Source organism: Ursus maritimus, unplaced genomic scaffold (assembly GCF_017311325.1).
Source record: "Ursus maritimus isolate PB19 unplaced genomic scaffold, ASM1731132v1 scaffold_12, whole genome shotgun sequence".
NCBI lineage: Eukaryota > Metazoa > Chordata > Mammalia > Carnivora > Ursidae > Ursus > Ursus maritimus.
Genome location: NW_024423564.1, coordinates 2,121,481 through 2,142,177, shown reverse-complemented (window position 1 = coordinate 2,142,177; position 20,697 = coordinate 2,121,481). Strand labels below are relative to the sequence as shown.

The following is a 20,697-nucleotide window of genomic DNA, read 5'->3' as shown; positions in this document are numbered from 1 at the left end:
ATCACGCAAGGCCCTCAGTTGGCCATTTAACTAGCTCTTGAATTTGGGGACAGATGATTTAGTCTCTCGAAGCCTCAGCCTTTTCCAATCAGCAAACGGGCTACAGCGACATTTAATTCATAAGGGTACCAGAGAGTTAAATGAGGTCTTTACATAACATGGGGGGGAGTGCACTCAACAAATGCGAGCTCTGGTCTCTCCTCACTTCCCTCTCTAGAACTCCAGCCCACTCTTTCTACCTGCTCCCACACCTTGCCCCTTAGCCACTCCTTCTTGGCACTTTGGAAGCCTTCCTCTCCACCTGCTCCTTCTGCTCAGCCTACAAATGTCCTCAAACCCCAAGCTAAAAATAGTCCCGCTTTCAGTCCAGCTCCCCACCCCCTTAAGCTACCTGGAAAGTAGCTTGCTCTTCATCCCTTTACCATCATACTCCTCAAAGGAGTTGTCAGCATTTCCCGGTGTAGGTTGTGTCAGGGGCCCTCAGCTCTAGACCCTTCATTGAGAGATGGGAAAAAGGAAGGGGCCAAGACTCAACCACTGTCTCCAAAAGGCACAACCCACGGTTGTGGCGTCAGTGCTGAGGGTGGCTTCTACTTCTGAACCTCGATTTACTCTTCAACTTTTGCCAACTGCCAATGTTCCAATCCTTCTGCTTCTACTGGAACTTCTTGTAAAATCATCAAAGCCCGAGGTCTCTTACCAGGCCTCATCCTGTGCTTAAGCAAGCTAAACCCTGATCTAGCAGGCCCTCCCACAGCTAAAAACTAAATGAAGCCTCTAACCCATTCCCGAGCTACTGATGTCTTTCCCGTGATCCAAAATGCCCAATGTCTCCCGACTGCCCACAGAAGTGTGAACGCTTGAGCAAGTCTGTTAAAGCCTACCACGATCTTTTTCCTTTTTCACTTCTTTCTCAGACAACCTGGGTTGCAGACATACAGAATAAATCAGCACTTCCTGAGTATACCCCATATTACCTTTACTTGTTGTATGGCTTATGCTTATTCCCATTGTCTGGGAAGCACTTCTCCCCCATCTCTGCCTTGTAAATAGTTGAATCCATCCTTCTCCTTCTGCCTCTTCGGCCCTCCTATCAGAAATAATCTAAACTTCTCTTTATTCTCATTATTCTTCCAATTTCTATTAAGTTAATGACATCATTTGACTTGCATTGTAGTTACATATGCTTAAGTTTATCTTCCCGACAAGGCTGTCTGATTCGTTGTTGTTGTTGTTTTTTAAGATTTTATCTATTTCTTTGAGAAAGAGAAAGAGAGAGAGAAAGCTAGCACGAGGGGGGGGGAGGCAGAAGGAGCCCTGAGGCTGACTCCCCCCCACCCCCCCCCGGCAGGGAGCCCATCCCAGGACCCTGAGATCATGACCTGAGCCGAAGGCAGACTCTTAACCAACTAAGCCACCCAGGTGCCCCAAGGATGATTCTTGATGGTAAATATTTTGGCCTCATTCAGAAACTGTAACTTACCTTCATTTCTGCATCCCTGTAGCAAGCTGCAAAACACAGCAAGTCGGCTTGTTTCCTCTAGTGGTTCAATGCTGTGCTGCCACCTGCTGGTCACATCTGGTTTGGCCGCCCTTGCCCCCCACCTTCCTTCTCTAGTATCAAGGGTGGGGACAGTCCATGCCACCCCTTACCCAGCCAGGTACTGGAAGTCTGTGCTCGTGGTACCACCACCCTGAGCACTACCCTTCCCTGGAGATTCCAGGAACACACTCACATCTGCCAGTCTCTGGCCCGCCTCTGGCATCTCCAGCCTAAGCTCAATTCAATCTTCAGAACTTTCCCCACTGACCCCTACCCTAGTAATTTGTACTTCACCACCTTCCCAGTACCACAGACATGTGAGAAGATCTCAAGGAACCGGACATCAAGGAAATAAAGAGGCAATCAATTTGAGAGCAGAGGATGTGCAATCCCTCCTCCTAACCTCACAAGACCGAGGGTATTCCCTACAGAGTGCTATTCCTTTTAACCTTTGTTGCATTTCTAGGAGGCTCTTGGGCCACAGACCGTCTTAGGGACAGCGTGATGAACCGGAGGTTGAGCACAGACTAGGTAGGCGGGGCTTGAGGGGTGGGGCCAAGCCGGAGGGCCTCTCACTTAGAAGCTTCTCCATTCTGTCAGTTCTCCCGGATCGTCCAAGGCAAGACTGGCACCCAGCACACACGGCAGGTGAGGGGCCGTCAATGACAGAAGGGTAGAGGCTTTAGGGGTGATGGTGGCAGAGGAGCCCCAGCTCTGTCAGCCTGAGCCTTCCATGTTGTGAGACTCTCACTTGACAGAATTCTTGGGTCCCCAGCAGAAGCCCAGCTCAGTCTTCCCTGGGGCAAGGCAGCCTCAGAAAGAAAGACATGGTTTGGGACTGTATAGCGGCAGGGCGGAGGCATGGGGGTGATATGGGTGCGTGACAGAGTACTGAGAGAGATGAGGACATCGTAGGAGACAGGGAGGTAGACATAGGGCCAGAGGGAGAGCCTAGCCAGAGGATCGCAGGGCAGGACCCAGACAAGAGAAGAAGGGAGGCTGAAACAGGAGGGAGAAGACAGTGGACCCGATGTGAGATAACTGTGGGTGCAACGAAGAGCTGGGTAATAGGAAGGCCAAGGAGGAAGGAAGGCTCACATGGAGCAATCTCCTCTTCCGGCTGTGGAGCCTGGTCCAGACAACCCCAGGCAAGGCCAGCAGCAAAAAGCAAGGTTCCAGGTTCCCACTGAACTCATACAGCGGGGAAGACCCTCCCCGCGGCAATACCCATCTCCCCTGTGTCTTCAGGCTCCCATTTTGGTTTGGGGGAGAGGGCGAGGCTGCTCCTCACTGCGGTCACAGCCACATCCTGCAGAGCAGGGCAGGGGGAAGTAAGAAGCAAAACAACCAGAACCACGGGCAAAGACCACGGGGAGAGAAACCTGGATATGTGGCGGTGAGGTGACACCAGGAGGGTCCCCGGTTCAGTCCCAGCAGAAGACCGTGGGCCTCTAGTATTACCTGCCCCTGGACGTGTTTGTTTCTCATGCCCCCTTAGTCTGCATCAACCTCACTGAAAGCATTCCAGGGAAGGTTTCCTTGGGTTCTGTAGTTTGAAGCCCATTTTTATCATTTGCCAGTGACTTTGGCCAAGTTGCTTGATTTCTCCTAGCTTCAGTGCTCTCATTGCAAGACCGGGACACCGACCTTACAAAGGGTTGGGAAGACTGGGACAATTCCCATAAAGCACTTGGCACATAGGTTCTCAATAAAGGTGAGTTATTATTTTTATCAGGATTCCTGGGACCCCTATGTCACTCACTTCCTTAAAAGCAGCATAGCACACGAGCTGCCACAGACTTCTGGAGTCAGGAAGATGGCTGCGTTTGACCTTGGGTGGATTATTTAAAGCAAGCCTCAGTTTGCTGGGCTGCAAAGCAAGGAGAGTAACAGCCACACCTCACAGATGTAGGGTACCAGTCAGTGTCCACAATGGTCGCTGCGAGAACTAGCTGCCAGGTAAGCCTCATCTTCTCCCCTGTAGCGCAGCAACAGCCACATCCCCTTCAGACTTCACCTGCGGGGGCTAGCGTCCTGTGTGCCCTTAGGCCCCCAGCCAAAGCCCTCACTGCCCCTCTGGGAAGCGCAGACATCAAGATTTCCTACAGTTCCACAGGAAAAGAAATGGGAAAAGGCATAGAAGACTGAGGGGGCCCAGGGGAAAGAGATGACAAAGAAAGATGAGAATGAGCCAGAAACCAGAGAAACGGGGAAAAGCCATTTCTCTTTCGAAGGAAGCCTGTGGCCCTTCTTCTAGTGACTGCCCGCTGCCCCCCTCCCCCTTCCCAGGAACCATGGAGTCCTTCAGCTCCAAGAGTCTGGCGCTGCAGGCCGAGAAGAAGCTACTGAGTAAGATGGCGGGTCGCTCCGTGGCGCATCTGTTCATCGACGAGACGAGCAGCGAGGTGCTCGACGAGCTCTACCGCGTCTCCAAGGAGTACACGCACAGCCGGCCGCAGGCGCAGCGGGTCATCAAGGACCTGATCAAGGTGGCCGTCAAGGTGGCCGTGCTGCACCGCAGCGGCTGCTTCGGCCCCGGCGAGCTGGCCCTGGCCGCCCGCTTCCGCCAGAAGCTGCGCCAGGGCGCCATGACGGCGCTCAGCTTCGGCGAGGTGGACTTCACCTTCGAGGCCGCCGTGCTGGCCGGCCTGCTGACCGAGTGCCGGGACGCGCTGCTGGAGCTGGTGGCGCACCACCTCACGCCCAAGTCCCACGGCCGCATCCGCCGCGTGTTCGATCACTTCTCTGACGCCGGGCTGCTCACGGCCCTGTACGGGCCCGACTTCGCTCAGCACCGGGGCAAGATCTGCGACGGGCTCCGGAAGCTGCTGGACGAGGGCAAGCTCTGAGCGCCCGGGGCCCAGCGCGCCCACCTCAGCCCCGCGGCTGGCTGAGAACACGGCACCCGACGGGCTCGCTACCGCTGCTCACCTGCACTAACGCTTTTCAGTCCTCAGGCTTCAGGCCTTCCCCAGAGTGCTCCCGCCTCTGAGGCCACCCCACCCCCAAACTGCCGGTGGAGGAGAAGCGAAGCTGAGGGTTGGGGCCTCTCTCCCGCTCCAGCCCCAGGACAGGAAACAAAGCTGCCTGAAAAAGACGAACTGAAACTTGGATCTCTATTTCCCCCATAAGGGACATTTGAAACAGGGAAGCCCCCTCCCTTGTGAACCAGGGGAAGAGGGCATAGCCCATCTAACCCTTCAGGGGACACTAAAGACAGAAGGGGGAATGGGGGCCCCTCTGAGCCACCCTAGACCTCCAGCTCCAGGCAGAGCCTGGACAGATACCAGAGGCTCTGTTCCAGAGCGCAGGAAGAAGGGGCTAGGGCAGGGGAGATTCTCAAAGGGGAAATAAAACTACTAAAACATGCACAGGGCTCAGTGTTTAATCTCTCCAGCTTCTTATACCCTACGACCATCACAGAGGCAAGAGATACAGAAACACCGCTTATCTCACCTCTCACCATTTCCACACGGGAGACTGAGGCATACTTCCAAGTATCACTGGGGTTCCCTTGCCTACTTCTGCTTAAGACACTTAAAAAAAAAAAAAAGAAAAGAAAAAAAGAGAAATTGTACCACAGATCAGTGCTACAAATTGCAAATAAATACGCAGTGAAGAGCAAGGCATAGATCAACAGGCTCTGGTAGGAAGGGAGTGTAACAAAGAAACGCCCACGACACAAAGTCTCCCCCAACTGTCCTCTTCTTCAAACTCCAAGGTAATTCTTCTTTCATCCCTTAGCCTCACACAGGCTGAACAGGGGAGCAGGTTAGAAGGGTGAACTGGTGGCATGGAGAGTTCCGGTCCCTACATTGCTGTTTTTTCTCAGAGCAAGAGTTGTGAAAAAGTTATGAACTGGTTAGTCAAAACTGAGCCCAAATTCTTTGAGATTGGGGGAAAGGCCCAGCACTGTCTGCCATTCTCTGCAGAAGGGCTAGATCACAGACTGCCCCATCCTCAGTAACATGCTTGCCTAAGAAGGTGGGGAAGGTGGGGAACCAGCTTGCTGTTCCTGGATTCCCCTCACCCCAGAGCTATAGAAGTCCCATTTTTCAGTTACAAGAGGGAAACAATAAGATACAGCAAATAAATACTACTTCAATATAGCACCAAATAAATTAGGTAACATAGTCAGAAATGGGGAGGAGGCTGGGGGCTGGGGGAGTCCTTGTCTCCCTACTCTAAGGCCAAGGAATGGTAAAAGGGATAGGAAAGGCAGCAGGGATGTAAAAAGAGCCTTCTGAATCTAAAAGACAGCTCTAGATTCAGCCGAAGAACTGAGGAGGGTTCTGTTCCCCATCCCCAATAAAGCTGCCCCGGGCCAAGGAACTCTAGATCGACAGGCTGGGAAGATGGCAGGAGGGAGGGAGGTGGGCTGGGAAGCCGTGTTCTTGAGCCTCACCTCGGGCTCCTCTCCCCTTAAGTTGCTCCTTCAACATCTTGCTTCTCTCAATCAGTTCTGGGGACATCAGAGTTTGAAGATTTCATCCTCCTGGTCTCGAAGCATCCGGGTCCGAGAGGTCCGGGTCAGTGGCACGGGACCCAGGACTGCTCGCTGCTGCACCCGCGGGGAGCTCAGGTGAAGGCCTGAATCCTCCCCAGGTACCCTGCAGGTGAGGAAAGGGGGCAAAGCGACAGGTCAGGGGAAGAACCTGAGAAAGGGGCCAGTGAAGAGGTACATGGGGAGCTGTCCTCCCCGCCTAATATACATGAGCTGCTTGCTCTGAGATGGAGTCTCATTACCCTCTCGATAAATTCTAACCCGAACGCTCCTTCACTGATCATCAGAACTACAGCAACACTCATCTATTTTACCCCAATGAGAACAAAGCACCATTTCCTGCTGCTCTACCCATCCCAACAGCCACTGGCTCTGTTGTTTTAGGGCCACCTGGGCGAAAGGCTTTACCTTGCTTCGCTTGCTTACTTGTGTGTCTGGTAAGGTAAGGCTGCAAGGATGAAGAAATCTATGGGGGGGCTTAAAAGGAACTATTCAAGACTCACCCACTTTCCCCCTTTTTCAGCTTCTGGGCAGCAGCCTTCTTTGACAGGCTGATCTGTGAATCAAGCTTCTTAAGGAAATCAGAGGCAGAGAGGTCATGGATGGGAGTTGGGGGTTCCCGGCCAGGTGTGGGAAGGACTTCCCCGTTAGCACGTCCTGAACCTGTCTCTTGTTTCTTCCTGTCAGCTGAGTGTGGGCGAACTTCATCCTTACTTGACTGTGCCTCTTCCTCTCCATCCTTCTCTTCCTCAGAATCCAAACCATTGAACAGGTCTCTGGGCTCTGTCAGGATGGGGATGTAGAGGGTTTTCTTCAGGAAGATGGAGTCATTAGTATAAAGGCGGTTTGCACGCTTAATCTGTTCCATCTTTAAAAAAAAGTCACCGCAATTAATGACAGTAATAGTGATCAATCTTCTCTCTGTTCAGCATCTCATGCCTTTTAAAGGGATTGTACAGAGTCTTATCTGAGCCTATAACAACCAAGCTAAAATACAAAGGGTTGATATGAATATCATTCCTATTTTATTGATCAGCAGTTTCCATACTTTTTGGTGTTAGGGTCCCTTTACATTATTAAAAACTATTGAGGAAAAAAAGCTTTCATTGATGTAGACTATAGCTATCAACATTTAAGATATTATAAATTAAAACTGAACAAACTGAGGGGGCGCCTGGGTGGCGCAGTCGTTAAGCGTCTGCCTTCGGCTCAGGGCGTGATCCCGGCGTTCTGGGATCGAGCCCCACATCAGGCTTCACCGCTGGGAGCCTGCTTCTTCCTCTCCCACTCCCCCTGCTTGTGTTCCCTCTCTCGCTGGCTGTCTCTGTCAAATAAATAAATAAAATCTTAAAAAAAAAAAAACTGAACAAACTGAAAAACGTGTACTTATTTTAAAATAACCCATTACAGGGGCACCTGGGTGGCTCAGTCAGTTAAGCATCTGACTCTTGATTTCAGCTCAGGTCATGATCTCAGGGTCGTGGAAATGAGCCCCAGCTCAGGCTCCTTGATCAGCAGGCAGTCTGCTGGAGACTCTCTCTCTCCTTCTCCCTCGGCAGCCCCCCCATGCTCGCTCTTGCTCTCTCTAAATTAATCTTAAAAAAATAAAATAACCATTACATGTTAACATAAATATTTTAATGGAAAATAACTATTTTCTAAAACAACAACAAATGGAGCAAAAAGAGAGGCACCACTTTACATTTGTGCAAGTCACTTTAAAGTCTGACTTAACAGAAGACCACAGAAGATTCTCCTATCTGCCTCTACATTTGATGGTCTGTAATATTAAATGTCTTGTAGCTTCTGGAAAATATAGTACACTCATGAGAATGAGAATGAAAAAGATCCTTGTTATCATTACTATGAAAATAGTTTTGACCTTGTGGATCCCTGAAGAGTCTCAGGGACTCCAAGGGATCCCTAGACCTCACTTTAAGACCTTTTGTTAAATTGGGGGCTCCTGGGTGGCTCAGTCACGTAGTGTCTGCCTTTGACTCAGGGCGTGATCCCAGCGTTCTGGGATCGAGCCCCACATTGGGCTCCCTGCTCCGCTGGGAGCCTGCTTCTTCCTCTCCCACTTCCCCTGCTGTGTTCCCTCTCTCGCCGGCTGTCTCTCTCTGTCGAATAAATAAATAAAATCTTGGGGGAAAAAAAAAAAAGAACTGTTAAAGATGAAGGAACTAAGGCTCCAAGAGATGAAGTTACTTGCCTAAGACTATCCAGCAAGTTAATGACAAAGCTAGAACTGGAATTCTGGGCCTTTTTACTCCTTCTGGGGATGCTTTTCACACTAATACTAATCATTTCACTGACCACATATTTATTTAGTACCTATTTATTCATCACCAAACATAGTGATTGGCATTACCTTCCACTTGCCAGCCAAGGTAGAAACATCAATGCCATCCTTAACTCATTCTTTTCTTTCACCACCCACACCCAACTGGTCAACAAAAGTGCTGCGAAAATCTCTCTCCTGTCTAGTCTGAGCTTCACGTTGGCCGCCATCACCTTAGAACAGATTCTTAATATTTCTCACCCGGGTATTACAATGGTTTTTTTTTAACTGGTCTTCCTCTCTCCATTTCTATGTATCTCCACCCTGCTAACATCTATCTTTCTAAAAAAATTAATCCGATCAACCTACTACCCTGCTTATCAACCTCCAATGGCTCCCCAATGGCTCAGAGATAAAATTCAAATTACAATTCAAGGGTTCTCAACCTACCCCCATAAAATGTCTGGCCTCATCTCTCTTCCTCTGCCACCTACACATTTTGCCATCCCGAACTCTTCATTTTTTTTCTGAACACTTTATGATCTTTCTCACCTTTGTGTCTTTATCTACCTAAAACCCTTCAGCGTCCCCTTCTCTGCTGGGAAAATGTCTGCTCATCAACTATCACTCCCTTTGTGTTACCTTCTCCAGAGCTCCCAGGGTATACTGTAAATAATTCCGTATAATACCTACCCTATTATATTGTTATTCACCTCTTTGCATATTTGTCTTGCCCAAACTCTGCGAGTCCTTTGAGGGCAGGGATGCTGTTTCTGCATCCTAAGGCACTCCTCAGCATCACACAAACTTGGCACACAGCAGAGGTTCATTAATGCTTTATGAGTAAATAAACTAGATAACAAAATATAGAGACCGCAAATGTAGAATGTTAGTAAAAATCTTACGCTATAATGTGTTTAAAATAAAACTGGATTAATTTGAACAATAAAAAAAGTTAAAATTGGCTTGCAGGCTTGTACCTTTATTTTGCAAAGCGCTTTGATGCTATGCATTTTATTTTGCCTAGATAATATCCTAAGTCCCTAGCTCCGAGATGCTATGAATTCTGTGAATTTTCTGGTGCTTTTATTATTTCCTAGAAATACTATATAAGGCAACATCATTCCCCCTTTAAAAAGAATGTAACCAAAGCCGAACCCCAGAGGAGTCCTAGGCTGCTGAGCCAGACTGCTGAGCTAGAAAGGCCATTAGAATCTAGTTAGTTTAACGGAGCAGTTCAAAGTGAGGATTTTAGAATGAGACAACCTGGTCTGAATCGTAGCTCTAAGTAGACTTGTAGTCTGCAGCAAGTTATCTCCCTAAGCCTCGCTTTCCTTGTCTTTAAATATCTGGGGACTAGTTACGTTCACTTCATAAAAGCTTTGGAGATAATAGGAGATAATATACAGAACTTGGCACATACTAAGTGTTCGTTAATGACAGGTAGATGATAACTCAGGTAATTATGATTATTTAATACCTCTTCCTCATTTTACAAATGGTAAGGAAAACGAGGTCCCAGACAAGTGAAGTGACTTATGCAGGCACTCAGCTAGTAAGCAGCAGAATGAAGCCAGAACCTGGAACCCTTCACTAGACTACAGAGATATTTTGTACTCAGAGGGTACAGGGCTGTAAGAAAACCTCCATAAATAATTGCTGATTTACCAGTGGCACGGTTTCCTTCTTTGCACAGCTTCTGAGCCTCTGCTGGGATGGAGGGGCTACTCAGTACTTTCATATCCACATCCTTTGTTTAGGCCATGGCCTCTACTTGAAATGTTTACGCTCCTACCCTCCCGATCTCCACCTGTGGAAATCTTAGCCATGTTTTCATTCATTCAAAAAACATCTATTAGCTTCTATGTGCTGGGGACTATGCCAGACTCCAGAGATACAAAATTGAAAGAAAATAGTTCCGTCCCTTAAGGAAAGTACAGGTTATTGGAAAGACAAACATGTAAAAGGTATAAACAACTGGATTATAGGTTTGTTCAGAAGCTACAGGAAGGAACTTCTAAATCTTTCAAGGCACCTTAAAACTCCCTTAAAATCTACACTTATGTCTTTCCTTGTCCCTTTCCAAATAAAAATTAATCTTCTTTTCTTATTTCCAACCCTTTGTTAATACCTCTACAAAATCACCATATTTTGTCACCTGCAATCATTATCCATGTCCCTATTCATTTCTCACTAGACTACACATTACATGAGGGCAACAACTACACATTTTATTTATGTTTCTATCTCTTGGGATGTTTAGAACAGTACTTAAACATACCAAGCATAGAAATGTTGGCCAGGGGTGCCTGGGTGGCTCAGCTGCGGTTGAGCGTCGGACTCTTGATCTCTGCTCAGGTCATGATCTCAGAGTGGTGTGATCGAGCCTGGCATCTGACTTCTGCGCTTAGCAGGGAGTCTGCTTGACATCCTTTCTCTCCCTCTCCCTCTGGCCCTCCCCACCCTGTGCTTTCTCTCTCTAAAATAATAAATAAATAAATCTTTAAAAGATGTTGGCTAAAAATTTTTTAAAAATAAAAAGAAATGTTGGCTAAATTTGACAGGATATGGGAAAAAACTCATCAGTTTCAATGCAATGCATTTTTACACCTATTAAATATATTGCACACCTGGACTGAAATGCCTGGTGTAGAGAGTACCTGTTTTGCACCAAGCAGGCCACCCTACTGGAAAGAAGGCAGAGCACTGAGGAATAAAAAAGAACCAGAAGAGATAGAGTTTAAAAACTTAGAACCAGGGGCACCTGGGCGGCTCAGTGGATTAAGCGACGGACTCTTGATTTCTGCTCAGGTCCTGGTCTCAGGTTCCTGGGCTCCAGGCCTGCCTGTGAGTCGGCTTGGGATTCTCTTTCTCTCTCCCTCTCCCCCCCACCCCCCATCCAATAAATACATAAATCTTAAAAACAACAACAACAACTTAGAACTAGAGTGGTTAGAGTGCTGGTCTCATCAAAACTTAGAATTAGAAACCAGCTCTCTGTTGTTTGCTGTAAATGTTTAATCACTTGCAATTAAAAAGTTTCTATGTGGTAAACAGTACGAGCTTTGCAGTCAGACCTCTCTGAATTCCCACTCTAACACTCATTAGTTATTTAACCTTGGTCAAATTGGTTAGCCAATCTAGGTCTCAGTTTCTTCATCTGTAAACAGGGGACAATAATTGTATGCTTGATAGGGATGTGAGAACCAAATGGGCCAATGCATGTAAAGCCTCTTGGATAAAGACTGACATAATAAATAGAAGCAGCTCCCCTCCCCTGGGATAGTGGCACAGGATCTGTCCCAACCAGACAGGGCAACAATGAGATGGGAAAACAAAAAGATAAAGGTGAATCACCATAACACAACTAGGAAAATTTCAGGGAACGTTGCCTAGAAGGGTCATTACATTCTAATGAGGAATAAATTTCTTCTAAATGGTTGTCTGCATCCCGATCGTGGAAGACTCACCGTCACCCCGTATTTGAGTGCTAGTCCAGCCAGGGTGTCTCCGGGGGCCAACTGATGCTCCAGGCGTCTTTCCCTCACCGGGGAGCAGGCGGACTGCACCAGGCTTCCGTAAGAACGAGCCCGGCTCCCTTGAAGCAGTCCTGACCCCCCGAGGGGGGCCTGTCTAGAGGGAGAAGCCATCTCCTCACCCTGCCGACAGCTGGGGTTGCAACTAAGGGAGGCCTGGCTAAGTGCCCGATAGTGACGAGAGTGGCGTCTAGGAATGGCTATCCAAGAGATTCTTTTCTCCTCCTGTCTCCTAACTCTCCGCCTCCCCCGGCTCTACGCGTCCCCTCAGCTCTCGTTTGTCCTCCTTCCAAGCCTCCTTCCCACAAATCTGTGTCCTGAGTATTCAGTCCCTACCTGAGTCTATCCTTAGCACCCCCTGACTTTCGACCCTCCCACCACAATTCGCTACGTTGACCTCTGACCTTTGAACTGTAGCTACCCTCCTCCACACTCGGCTCCGTTTGCACCCCCGCCCCCGGTCGGGCAGCCCCGACCTCCTGGGTTACCCCCACCCCCTGGCTCCGCCCCGTCCGGGGGTTGGTCCGCTGGTGTAAGGAATAAATCCAGCCCACCCCTGGTGGGCTGTCGGCGGCAGAGGAGGTGCGTGGTGACCTCGAGAGTTTGTAGTACACTTTCCACTTAGAGATCCTCCAAGGCCCGCTCCGCATCAAATCTGTCACAGCATCAAAATCGGTCTCCACGCTTAGGTTCTTGTCTCTCCAGACGCCTCGAATCAGCCAAGACGCCAGGGCTGGGAGCCAGCTGGGCGGCAAGCTCTTTGAAAAAAAAAAAAAAAGACTTCATTTCCCAAAAGGCCCCGCGCGTGCAGGGTTGCTGGGTAGCGCAGGAAGCGCGGTCCCCTCGGCCGGCTGTGGGCGGGCTTTCGGATCGCGCTGTGCATTCAGGGAAGCGCTTCCAGGGAAGTAAGGAGGCCAACCGGAAAGAAACCCGAAGAAAAAAGGAGAGGCCCATTTTTGCTACGGTGGCCTGGAAGGAGTGGCGGAGGCGGCTCAGGAGAATTGCTCGCTTCTGGGACTCTGTCGGAATGTCTTTCAAGAGGGAAGGGGATGATTGGAGTCAACTCAATGTGCTCAAAGTAAGCACGAGAGGAGAGCGTCGGGAGCAGTTTCACTGCCCTGTGGAGAGCTGTTTTGTTGCTCTGGCAACAGCTGCGGGGGGGGGGAGCGGGAGGGAGCGACTAGAGCTGGGTAGTGACCCCTTCTTCGCCCTGTGATCTCTGTTCTCATGGTCCTTATTCCCTTTCAATCCTCGTTCCGGTCGTTTCCCTTCCGCGCCTCCTATCCCTCCGATCCCGTCCGGTTGCCCGCTGTAGAAACGAAGAGTTGGGGACCTGCTGGCCAGTTACATCCCAGAGGATGAGGCGCTGATGCTACGGGATGGACGGTGAGGGCGAGGGGCGATCAAGCCTGAGGGTTCTGCGGTTAGAGGCTTAGTAAAATTTTGTTATCGAGGGGGAGAGCGGGAGTATCTAGGATTCTTTGGTGGGGAGTGAGGGACAGGGATGTGGGTGGTGGAGATGGAGACACCTCAGAGTTTGGCTTTGGAAAGGATTGCTAGGTCAAGGTGGGACCTACAGCCCAGACCCCACTCACCCGGGACCAAATATCTTCTCTCCTCGTCTCCAGCTTTGCTTGTGCCATCTGTCCCCACCGACCTGTACTGGACACCCTGGCCATGCTGACTGCCCACCGTGCAGGCAAGAAACATCTGTCCAGTAAGTTTGAAGGAAGACGGGGTTAGAGAATAAACCCTCCAAATCTCTGCAGATCACTTTTGCCGTTCTGTTTTTAATTCTCTTCCCCTCTGTCCTCAGGCCTGCAGCTTTTCTATGGCAAGAAGCAGCCAGGAAAGGGAATGGAGCAGAATCCCAGACAGCAGAATGAATTGAGGCGATCAGAGACCAAGGCTGAGGTAGTCAGGGAAGGGGGTTGTGTGTGTTTCAGGTGGTCCTGCTGCACACCTTAGGCTTGAAGGGCTTTGCCTTTTTTCTGAAGACTCTGACTCTGTTTCCCATCTCCATACCAGGCTCCTCTGTTAACCCAGACTCGACTTACCACCCAAAGTGCTCTGCACAGAGCTCCTCACTATAACAGTTGCTGCCGCCGGAAGTACAGGTCTGTGGGGTGGGAAAGCCCACCCAGGGGTAGAGAGGGACAGAGGAGATAGATGCCTCTAAAATTATGGTATTCCAAATTGTATTCTTAGGAATACTAGTATTCCAGAGATGTTAACTGGTATTTCAGAAAAAAGAGAATGTTGCCTTTTTTTTTTTTTTTTTTTTTTTTAGTTTCGGAAATGGCACTTTGTAATCTTACTTGAAGAATAGTAATATTAATATATTTGAAGGGCTCTACAAAGTCTTAAGATTTTAAAAAAACCTCAAAAATTTTAACCTAGCTTTTTAAAAATTCGTTTGATTCCAAAATTCTTTTTTATGCAGGACACTTATTAATGTCTTGAAGAACACAGTTTAGGAAGCACTGCTGAAGGGGTTGGGAGTTATAGGAGAATTGGCCCTTTTCCTCTATCACTTTTATAGATGTTGATTCTTTTCTACCCAGACCAGAAACCCCTCGTCCCTCTGTCTCCCATTCCCCTTTGCCACCCCCAGAGGTTGAGTCTGAGCGTGGGAAGATCACCAGGGAACCCATGCCTGGGGCTAGCCCACAGGCCAGAGAGTCAGCAACTGTCTCATCCCCTGCACCCATGAGCCCCACGAGAAGACGAGCCCTGGATCATTACCTCACCCTTCGAAGGTGAGTATGCAGAATCACTTTCTTCAAGTTTTCTGTTTTCTCTCTGACTCTCCTTACTTCAGTCCTTCTCAGTTGTTGTTGTTTTTAAATTCCCATTAACTTCTTAAACCTCTTTTCCTGACCTATTCTATTTTCTCTGATATTTCTAGCTCTGGATGGATCCCAGATGGACAAGGTCGATGGGTAAAAGATGAAAATGTTGAGTTTGACTCTGATGAAGAGGAACCCCCCGATCTCCCCTTAGACTGACGCCCTCTTTCCCCCTTCGGTTGACAAATAAATTTCCTCAGGCTCTGGGAGCCTAACTTTCCTCGAGTCTGCTTCCTTGTCCCATTTCAGGATTTTATTGGTGGATTTTTTTTAAGTAGGCTGCACACCCAGCGTGGAGCTTGAACTCACGACCCCGAGATCAAGACCTGAGCTGAGATCAAGAGTCAGATGCTTAAGTGATTGAGCCACCCAGGTGCCCCCCATTTCAGGATTTCAAATCTGCATTCTCAGCCTGGCTAACTCTTCCCTGCAATGTACACGGCTCCCCATACTTCCAACCCCTCCCCCACCTTCCACCAATGTCATGCCAAGCGTCAGCTGCACGCAGCCCGATGCCCTATTAATAAGTCTGTCAGAAGGAGGTCTTTGCCCTTCATGTTGTCTGCCTTCTTCCCCACCTCCACTCAAAGTCCTTTCCTCCTTCAGATCACATGAGGGTTGTGGATAGGCGCCAGGGGGCCTGGCCACATCTGGAAAGAGGGCTGGGGTAGGTACCCTATGAGAGCAGAAGGGACTAACTGGCATTGGCAGGGCTATGGGGAACACCAAGGGAGGGAGCTCCCCCACCTCCGCCTAGTAACTTGAACCTCCCTGCCTGCTGATCCCCAGAGTATAAATAATCCCCTGATGAACTGGCAGTAACCCTTGGGGGTTAGCGCCAAGATTCCCACCCAAAGCCCAAGGAAGGAGGCAGGCAGAGTGGACAGAAGGGCCTTTATTTACAGGAAGGGGGAGAGATGAGGATTTAGGCATTCATGGCTCCCAGCTCTAGTTGGTAAAGGAAAAGGTAGTGTTATCTCTTTTTTTGCTGGCGACCTGTAACAGGAAAGAGTAAACACAAGTCTTTGTTCCATCTCTTGCTTCCTGCAAGAGTGCTCTTCTTCCCCTTTCCAGTTCCTTGGCCAGACTCATAAATAGGTAATGTCTTAGGCCAGCAAGCATGCGCACCCCACATTAACAAAGCCAAATAAGGAACGACATGGCAAGTAAAAATACCATGCCCACAAACAGGTATGTCTAGATTCTTTTCCACCTTTCTACAGGTATAAATTTGGGGCAGGGGACTTTTCTATCTACTTTCTGGTCACTTATGGACTTCTCACGTGACTGTTGTTTTGGCAGCACCCCAGGCTATTAGTCACTAAGTCAGCTTTCAGGAGGACCCACTACCTCCTTGCCCTTTCCCCCACACAACATGTCTGCATTTACTCACGTAGTTCATTGTTCCGGGTCATGGCCTGGGCTGCCCGAGCTCGTGGCCCCTGCTGTGTAAAGTGGTAGCCAAAGCGAACAATGGAGGGACATTGTTCAAGCACGGTGGCCATCTCCATCTCCACTGCATCACCAGGCCACTGGCGCTGGGAGAGGGAGAGAGGAGACCTGTCAGCCACCCTCTCTGTGTTGTTCATTGTCCCACACCACCAACCATTTGCGGGGACAGAGAAGCTTGTTTCGTCACAGTGGGTGATGAGAGGTACTGACTTGGCTCCCTTCATAGAGACAATGAAGAGGAGAGTTCAGATAAGATCAGATGAGATCCTGACCCAGTGGCTGCCCCACGGAAGAGACTCAGTGAAAATAGCTGAATGCAAAGACCAGGGGAAGGGAATGCTGACCTGGTTGTCTACACGGAGCTCAGTGAGTGTGGCATTTTCCCGAACTGCCTTCAGCACAGCCATGAGCCCTGTGCTGCTGATGAAGTTGGATTCAATGTTCAGGCTCCGTAGGCTACGGTTCTCACGCAACATGTCTGCCACCGCCTGGGTAGTAGGGACTTGGGTTAGGATTAGGGGATAGTTTCACAGATGACTGAGGAGAGGAAGAACAGGAGCAAGAAAGAACACAGCTCTTTGAGAAGGGTCCTTGAGGAGCTGTGGGTGGGGCTAGAGGGAGACGGAAGGGAGCGCAGGTAGTAGGCAAAACACGGAGGTTAAGCGTGCGGTGGAGCTGGTGGGCTGAAAGGGCTGCGGCTCTCTGAGAAGGCGATCTGAGGATTTCAGAGCAATGAGCCATAGGACCGAGGGTGGAGTCTCCATCAGGCTACCCTAAGAGAACACGATGGGAGTAGCGCCCCCAGCATAACCCCTCACGACAGCCCTGGCAGGGGTACATGTCAAGGTATGGGGAGAGGGCTAGGGAATTTCAAGTTGCCTTACGTTGGCGATGGGGTCACCACTCCTTGTGGCCACCAGACTGAAGCTCCGGACGTACGTGTTTGTCTTCATTGCCTCACATAACTCAGTCAGCATGGGTATCGGGATGTCCTGTCGGAGGGGAAGAGATGGCAGGCTAAGGGACTCACATATCTGGGACTCACATGGTTAAATGGGAATTTATTATTTGAAGATTGGGGGGGTCAGATACCTGTATGTTATTGAGGTTCACCTCCTCCAGCTCCTTGTCATTGTTTCGAACACTCTTTAGGATCTCCTCGATGTTCGTAGGATTTGGGGGCTCATCTGGCACTGGCTTATACTTGTCAGGCTGCACCACACCTGGTGGGTGAGGGCCACAAGGAAACCCCAACATGTCCCCCACAATCTCCTCCCCATTGGTTCTCTTATTATTCGTGTACCACATTCTCTCCGTGACCCCCGTTTCACCCTTTGCTACCTTTCCTCAGACCTTGGGACTGCCTGCCATGCCCCCGGACCCACTCACTGCTGATGCCTTCCGTGTTGCAGATCTCTCCGCTGCAGATGGCGTCGTAGTACTGCTTGTTGCTCATCAGCGTGTACATGCCCAGAATGGCTGGAGAGAGCAAGGACAGGGGGTGGGGGTTGTTACCAGTCCCCCTCCGTCCTCATTCTGAAGCGGTGGTAGTTTTAAAGCCTCTTCCACTCTTCCAACGAGGTTCCCACTCTCCCTACGTCCCGAGTTCCCTTCCATGAACTGCTTAAGGTGGTGGTTTGTAAAACTTTGAGACAGGGCTAAGGAAAGGTCCCTAAGGAACCCCTAGAGGGTAAGGGAGGGAAAAACGACAGTGTTTCACATTCAGAGAGAAAAAAAAAAAAGGAAAAAAGGGTGAGGGAGTCTGTCAGACTTCCTCCTGTTTTCAGCCAGGATAGTTCCACTTTTTTCTGCTTTAAAATCCCTGTAAAATTGCCTTTGAGATGTGAACTTGTTAAATTAAAAAACGAATGAGTGAATATATAAACAAAAAATTAAAAACCACGACCTGAGGCTTTCTCTAACATCCGTGTCCTATTCAGGGTCTTCCTCTCTAGTCCCATGCCCTGGGTTGGAACCCCTGCCCCTGGTGTCCCCACCCTCAGCTTGCTACGGCTGCCCACCTGCAATATCACACATTTCCGCGTCCGTCGCATTGGCCAGTGCCTCTTCCAGTTCGGGCTCCAGAGTGATCTGCTCCTGTACAGGAATTTCTCTCTTGGGCTGAATATAGGGTTTCCCTGATGGGGAGATGAAGGATGGTTCAGGTAGAGATCATTCCTCCTAAGATCCTGGTCTCCAGCTTCCTTTCCTTCTCCAGGAGGTGGAGGTCTGGGTCATTAGGGGCCACTGGAAAGCCTGAGTTGTCTACCAGCTCAGAACTCTGGGTCCCCTGACCTCTTCTAAAAGTCGAAGAGTGAATGATGGCATGTAGGTGTCAGGGTGGCCGAGTCCCTGGGCAGCTAGGAGCTGGAAGGTGAGAGGGAAGCTGGAGGGGGTACACTTGAGAAACAACCATTTGGGTTTTGGTAGGCATGGTTGTTAGGGTTTCCGTACCCTTCTTCTCGCCTGTGAAGGGCACCAAGTCATCACGCTCTTTGACCTCTAGTGCCTGCTGCTCCAGGTACTGCAAAAGGGCATCCCGGTCCAGCGGCCCCGTTGGACTCTTCTTTGTCTGGTCACGTTGTCTTAGTCCAGCTGGCAGGAGCATGTTCTTAGGGATGAGTTTTGGGGAGCAAGTCAGACCGCTTCTCTGATCTGGGGTACCTCCAGGGGTCCCTAAAGCATCTACAGACACCTTTTCCCTGGCCCCCTTGGGACTCCAAGCCCTGTAGGCAGCCCTGGTCTTAGCCGCCCAGGGCCCCTCACCCTTCCCAAATGCCTGGAGACTGCTCCTGGTTCCCTGTGCCGGGGCCCCTACCTCGGGGTCCATCTCCTGTAGCTCGCAGTCCAGCTGCTCTAGCTCCTCGGGGCTCAAGGTCCTTAGGATCTCATCTTCATCTATGTCTCTGTATTTCTCCAGTTCCTTCTGATACGATGACATGATGGCCCCCACCCCCTCCCCACTGTGTGGCACTCACGGAGCCTGGGGGACATGGGGAAAGTGATTGGATAATGGAAAGATGTACACAGACGCAGCAGGACACAGACCAGCCAGGGGGCAGAACGGTGAACTAGATGCCTTGGAGGTTAGAAATCTAGTTGGGCATGGAAGGATGGGGGAAGGTTAGGTTGTTTGGTTAGAATCAGAGCTTCCTTCTTCCTGCTTCCCAGCTTCAACCACTCTGGATGGGGATCCCAGGCATCCAAGCTGGATTTGTCTGCCCATTGTCTGACAGAGAAATCCTGGCAGGACCCTCCCCTATAACCTCGCCCGTTGGTGCCTCTTGCCCAAGCACAGCTGCCAGGGCCTCTGCCAACACAGCTGGCCCCATGCCCAGTTCCTATTGAAAGGAAGGGGGGCATACAGAAAGCTTCAGGGAAATTTCTCCTCTCTTCCCCATAATCCAGGCTTTTTCCTAAACTGGTTTAAGAAAGCAAAGGGGGTTGAGGGGAAATGAGACTGTCCTCTTACCCTACCCTCATTTCCTCTTTTATTGTGGGGGAATCAAGATTTCATTTTCTATGTTTGCTAAAACTCTAAATCCCAAGGGAAAGCAAGGGCTCAGAGGAGCTGGGGGACTTCCAGGTTGGGGGAAGGGTGGTATGGTTTCAGGAGAAGGGACTGAGTCCCCATAATTTGTCCCTGGCTTTGGACGGGAAGGTGACACCAGGCCAGTGGGTGGGAAGTGCCTTCTAAATGCGATAAAGTTTCTCTAAAAACAGTGGGAAGATTAAACTTTTACAGTCTTTTACATTATGGGAAATACACACAAGCTACATATACACACCATGCCAAATATGAAAGATCCAGAACGTGTGTGAGATACTTGCATTGACAATGTAAACTACGGTTAAGAGGACGGACGGTGGCAGAAACATATGCCGAGGGACAAAGACACACTTTGTATCATTCCCAATAGGAGCCACCCCTCTCCTCCCATCTCCCACCAGGCTCTGATCCATAAGCCCCCTGCCTTCCCCACCTACCAGTCCTGGTGGCCACCTCCCTTCTCACCTCCCCTTCTGTCGGTTGGTCTGTCAGTGCTACTGGAGTACTGTCCCAGCAGCAGGAGGAGCCCGGTGCCGGGGAAGAGGGTGGGGGAACAGTGAGCTCAGCATTTTATTATTTTAGCTCTGGCCAGGTGGGGGGTAGTGGGAGATCACATATACACAGCCCCCATACCCTGCCCAGCCCTGAGAGCCTCTAGTGGCCACTAACAGCCATGGCACTTCCTTCCAACTTCTGCGTAGAAGCCTGAGTCCTAGAAACTGTTCTAGGAGAATCACATAGTTCCTACTCATTTGGTGCCTTGCTATATTCAAAGGAGTGAATATAAGGTGATATAAAGGTAAGTATAAGAATTTTGTTTGGATGTCTAATTTAAAGGTGTTTATAATCCAGCTGGAAGAACGAATACTTAGAATTTAAAATGGGAAGCTCTCAATAAACGCTATTAAACAAAATGAAGACCCATATATACTCAGACATTCACAAAGACTTCTTGCTCCCAACTCTAGATCAGACACCAGAC

At 49.6% G+C, this 20,697-nt stretch overlaps 4 protein-coding genes across 7 annotated transcripts; 2 read left to right on the top strand and 2 right to left on the bottom strand.

Annotated features, from left to right (window-relative positions):
- The first annotated feature begins 2,043 nt into the window (after positions 1-2,043).
- Positions 2,044-4,912, top strand: TNFAIP8L2 (TNF alpha induced protein 8 like 2). Of its 2 annotated transcripts, none has more exons than XM_040626769.1 (2): positions 2,044-2,191; positions 3,833-4,912. In XM_040626769.1, exon 2 carries the CDS (start codon positions 3,838-3,840, stop codon positions 4,390-4,392), a length of 555 nt encoding a protein of 184 aa, XP_040482703.1. In that variant the 5' UTR covers positions 2,044-2,191; positions 3,833-3,837; the 3' UTR covers positions 4,393-4,912. The 2 variants fall into 2 exon arrangements, with proteins under 2 accessions (XP_040482703.1, XP_040482704.1); XM_040626770.1 differs by lacking the exon at positions 2,044-2,191 and adding an exon at positions 3,279-3,502.
- LYSMD1 (LysM domain containing 1) lies at positions 4,911-12,570 on the bottom strand. 2 transcript variants are annotated; one of them, XR_569779.2, is made up of 4 exons: positions 11,799-12,570; positions 6,551-6,915; positions 5,949-6,153; positions 4,911-5,079 (listed from the first exon to the last, which is right to left on the bottom strand). XR_569779.2 is itself a non-coding variant. In XM_008695678.2 (3 exons), the coding sequence occupies exons 1-3, from the start codon at positions 11,976-11,978 to the stop codon at positions 6,015-6,017; spliced, it is 684 nt and encodes a 227-aa protein (XP_008693900.1). In that variant the 5' UTR covers positions 11,979-12,570; the 3' UTR covers positions 4,911-6,014. The 2 variants fall into 2 exon arrangements, 1 of the variants encoding a protein (XP_008693900.1); XM_008695678.2 differs by having other exon boundaries at positions 4,911-6,153.
- Positions 12,571-12,737: 167 nt separating this feature from the next.
- On the top strand, positions 12,738-14,933 carry SCNM1 (sodium channel modifier 1). The gene is made up of 7 exons (XM_008695677.2): positions 12,738-12,942; positions 13,180-13,250; positions 13,493-13,581; positions 13,681-13,778; positions 13,893-13,981; positions 14,429-14,623; positions 14,773-14,933. The coding sequence occupies exons 1-7, from the start codon at positions 12,892-12,894 to the stop codon at positions 14,870-14,872; spliced, it is 693 nt and encodes a 230-aa protein (XP_008693899.1). The 5' UTR covers positions 12,738-12,891; the 3' UTR covers positions 14,873-14,933.
- A 657-nt stretch (positions 14,934-15,590) lies between these two features.
- TMOD4 (tropomodulin 4) lies at positions 15,591-19,484 on the bottom strand. Of its 2 annotated transcripts, XM_008695676.2 has the most exons (9): positions 18,984-19,484; positions 18,620-18,776; positions 18,187-18,303; positions 17,555-17,644; positions 17,258-17,388; positions 17,050-17,157; positions 16,510-16,653; positions 16,107-16,251; positions 15,591-15,709 (listed from the first exon to the last, which is right to left on the bottom strand). In XM_008695676.2, the coding sequence occupies exons 1-9, from the start codon at positions 19,104-19,106 to the stop codon at positions 15,687-15,689; spliced, it is 1,038 nt and encodes a 345-aa protein (XP_008693898.1). In that variant the 5' UTR covers positions 19,107-19,484; the 3' UTR covers positions 15,591-15,686. The 2 variants fall into 2 exon arrangements, with proteins under 2 accessions (XP_008693898.1, XP_040482701.1); XM_040626767.1 differs by having other exon boundaries at positions 18,620-19,484.
- Positions 19,485-20,697: the final 1,213 nt, after the last annotated feature.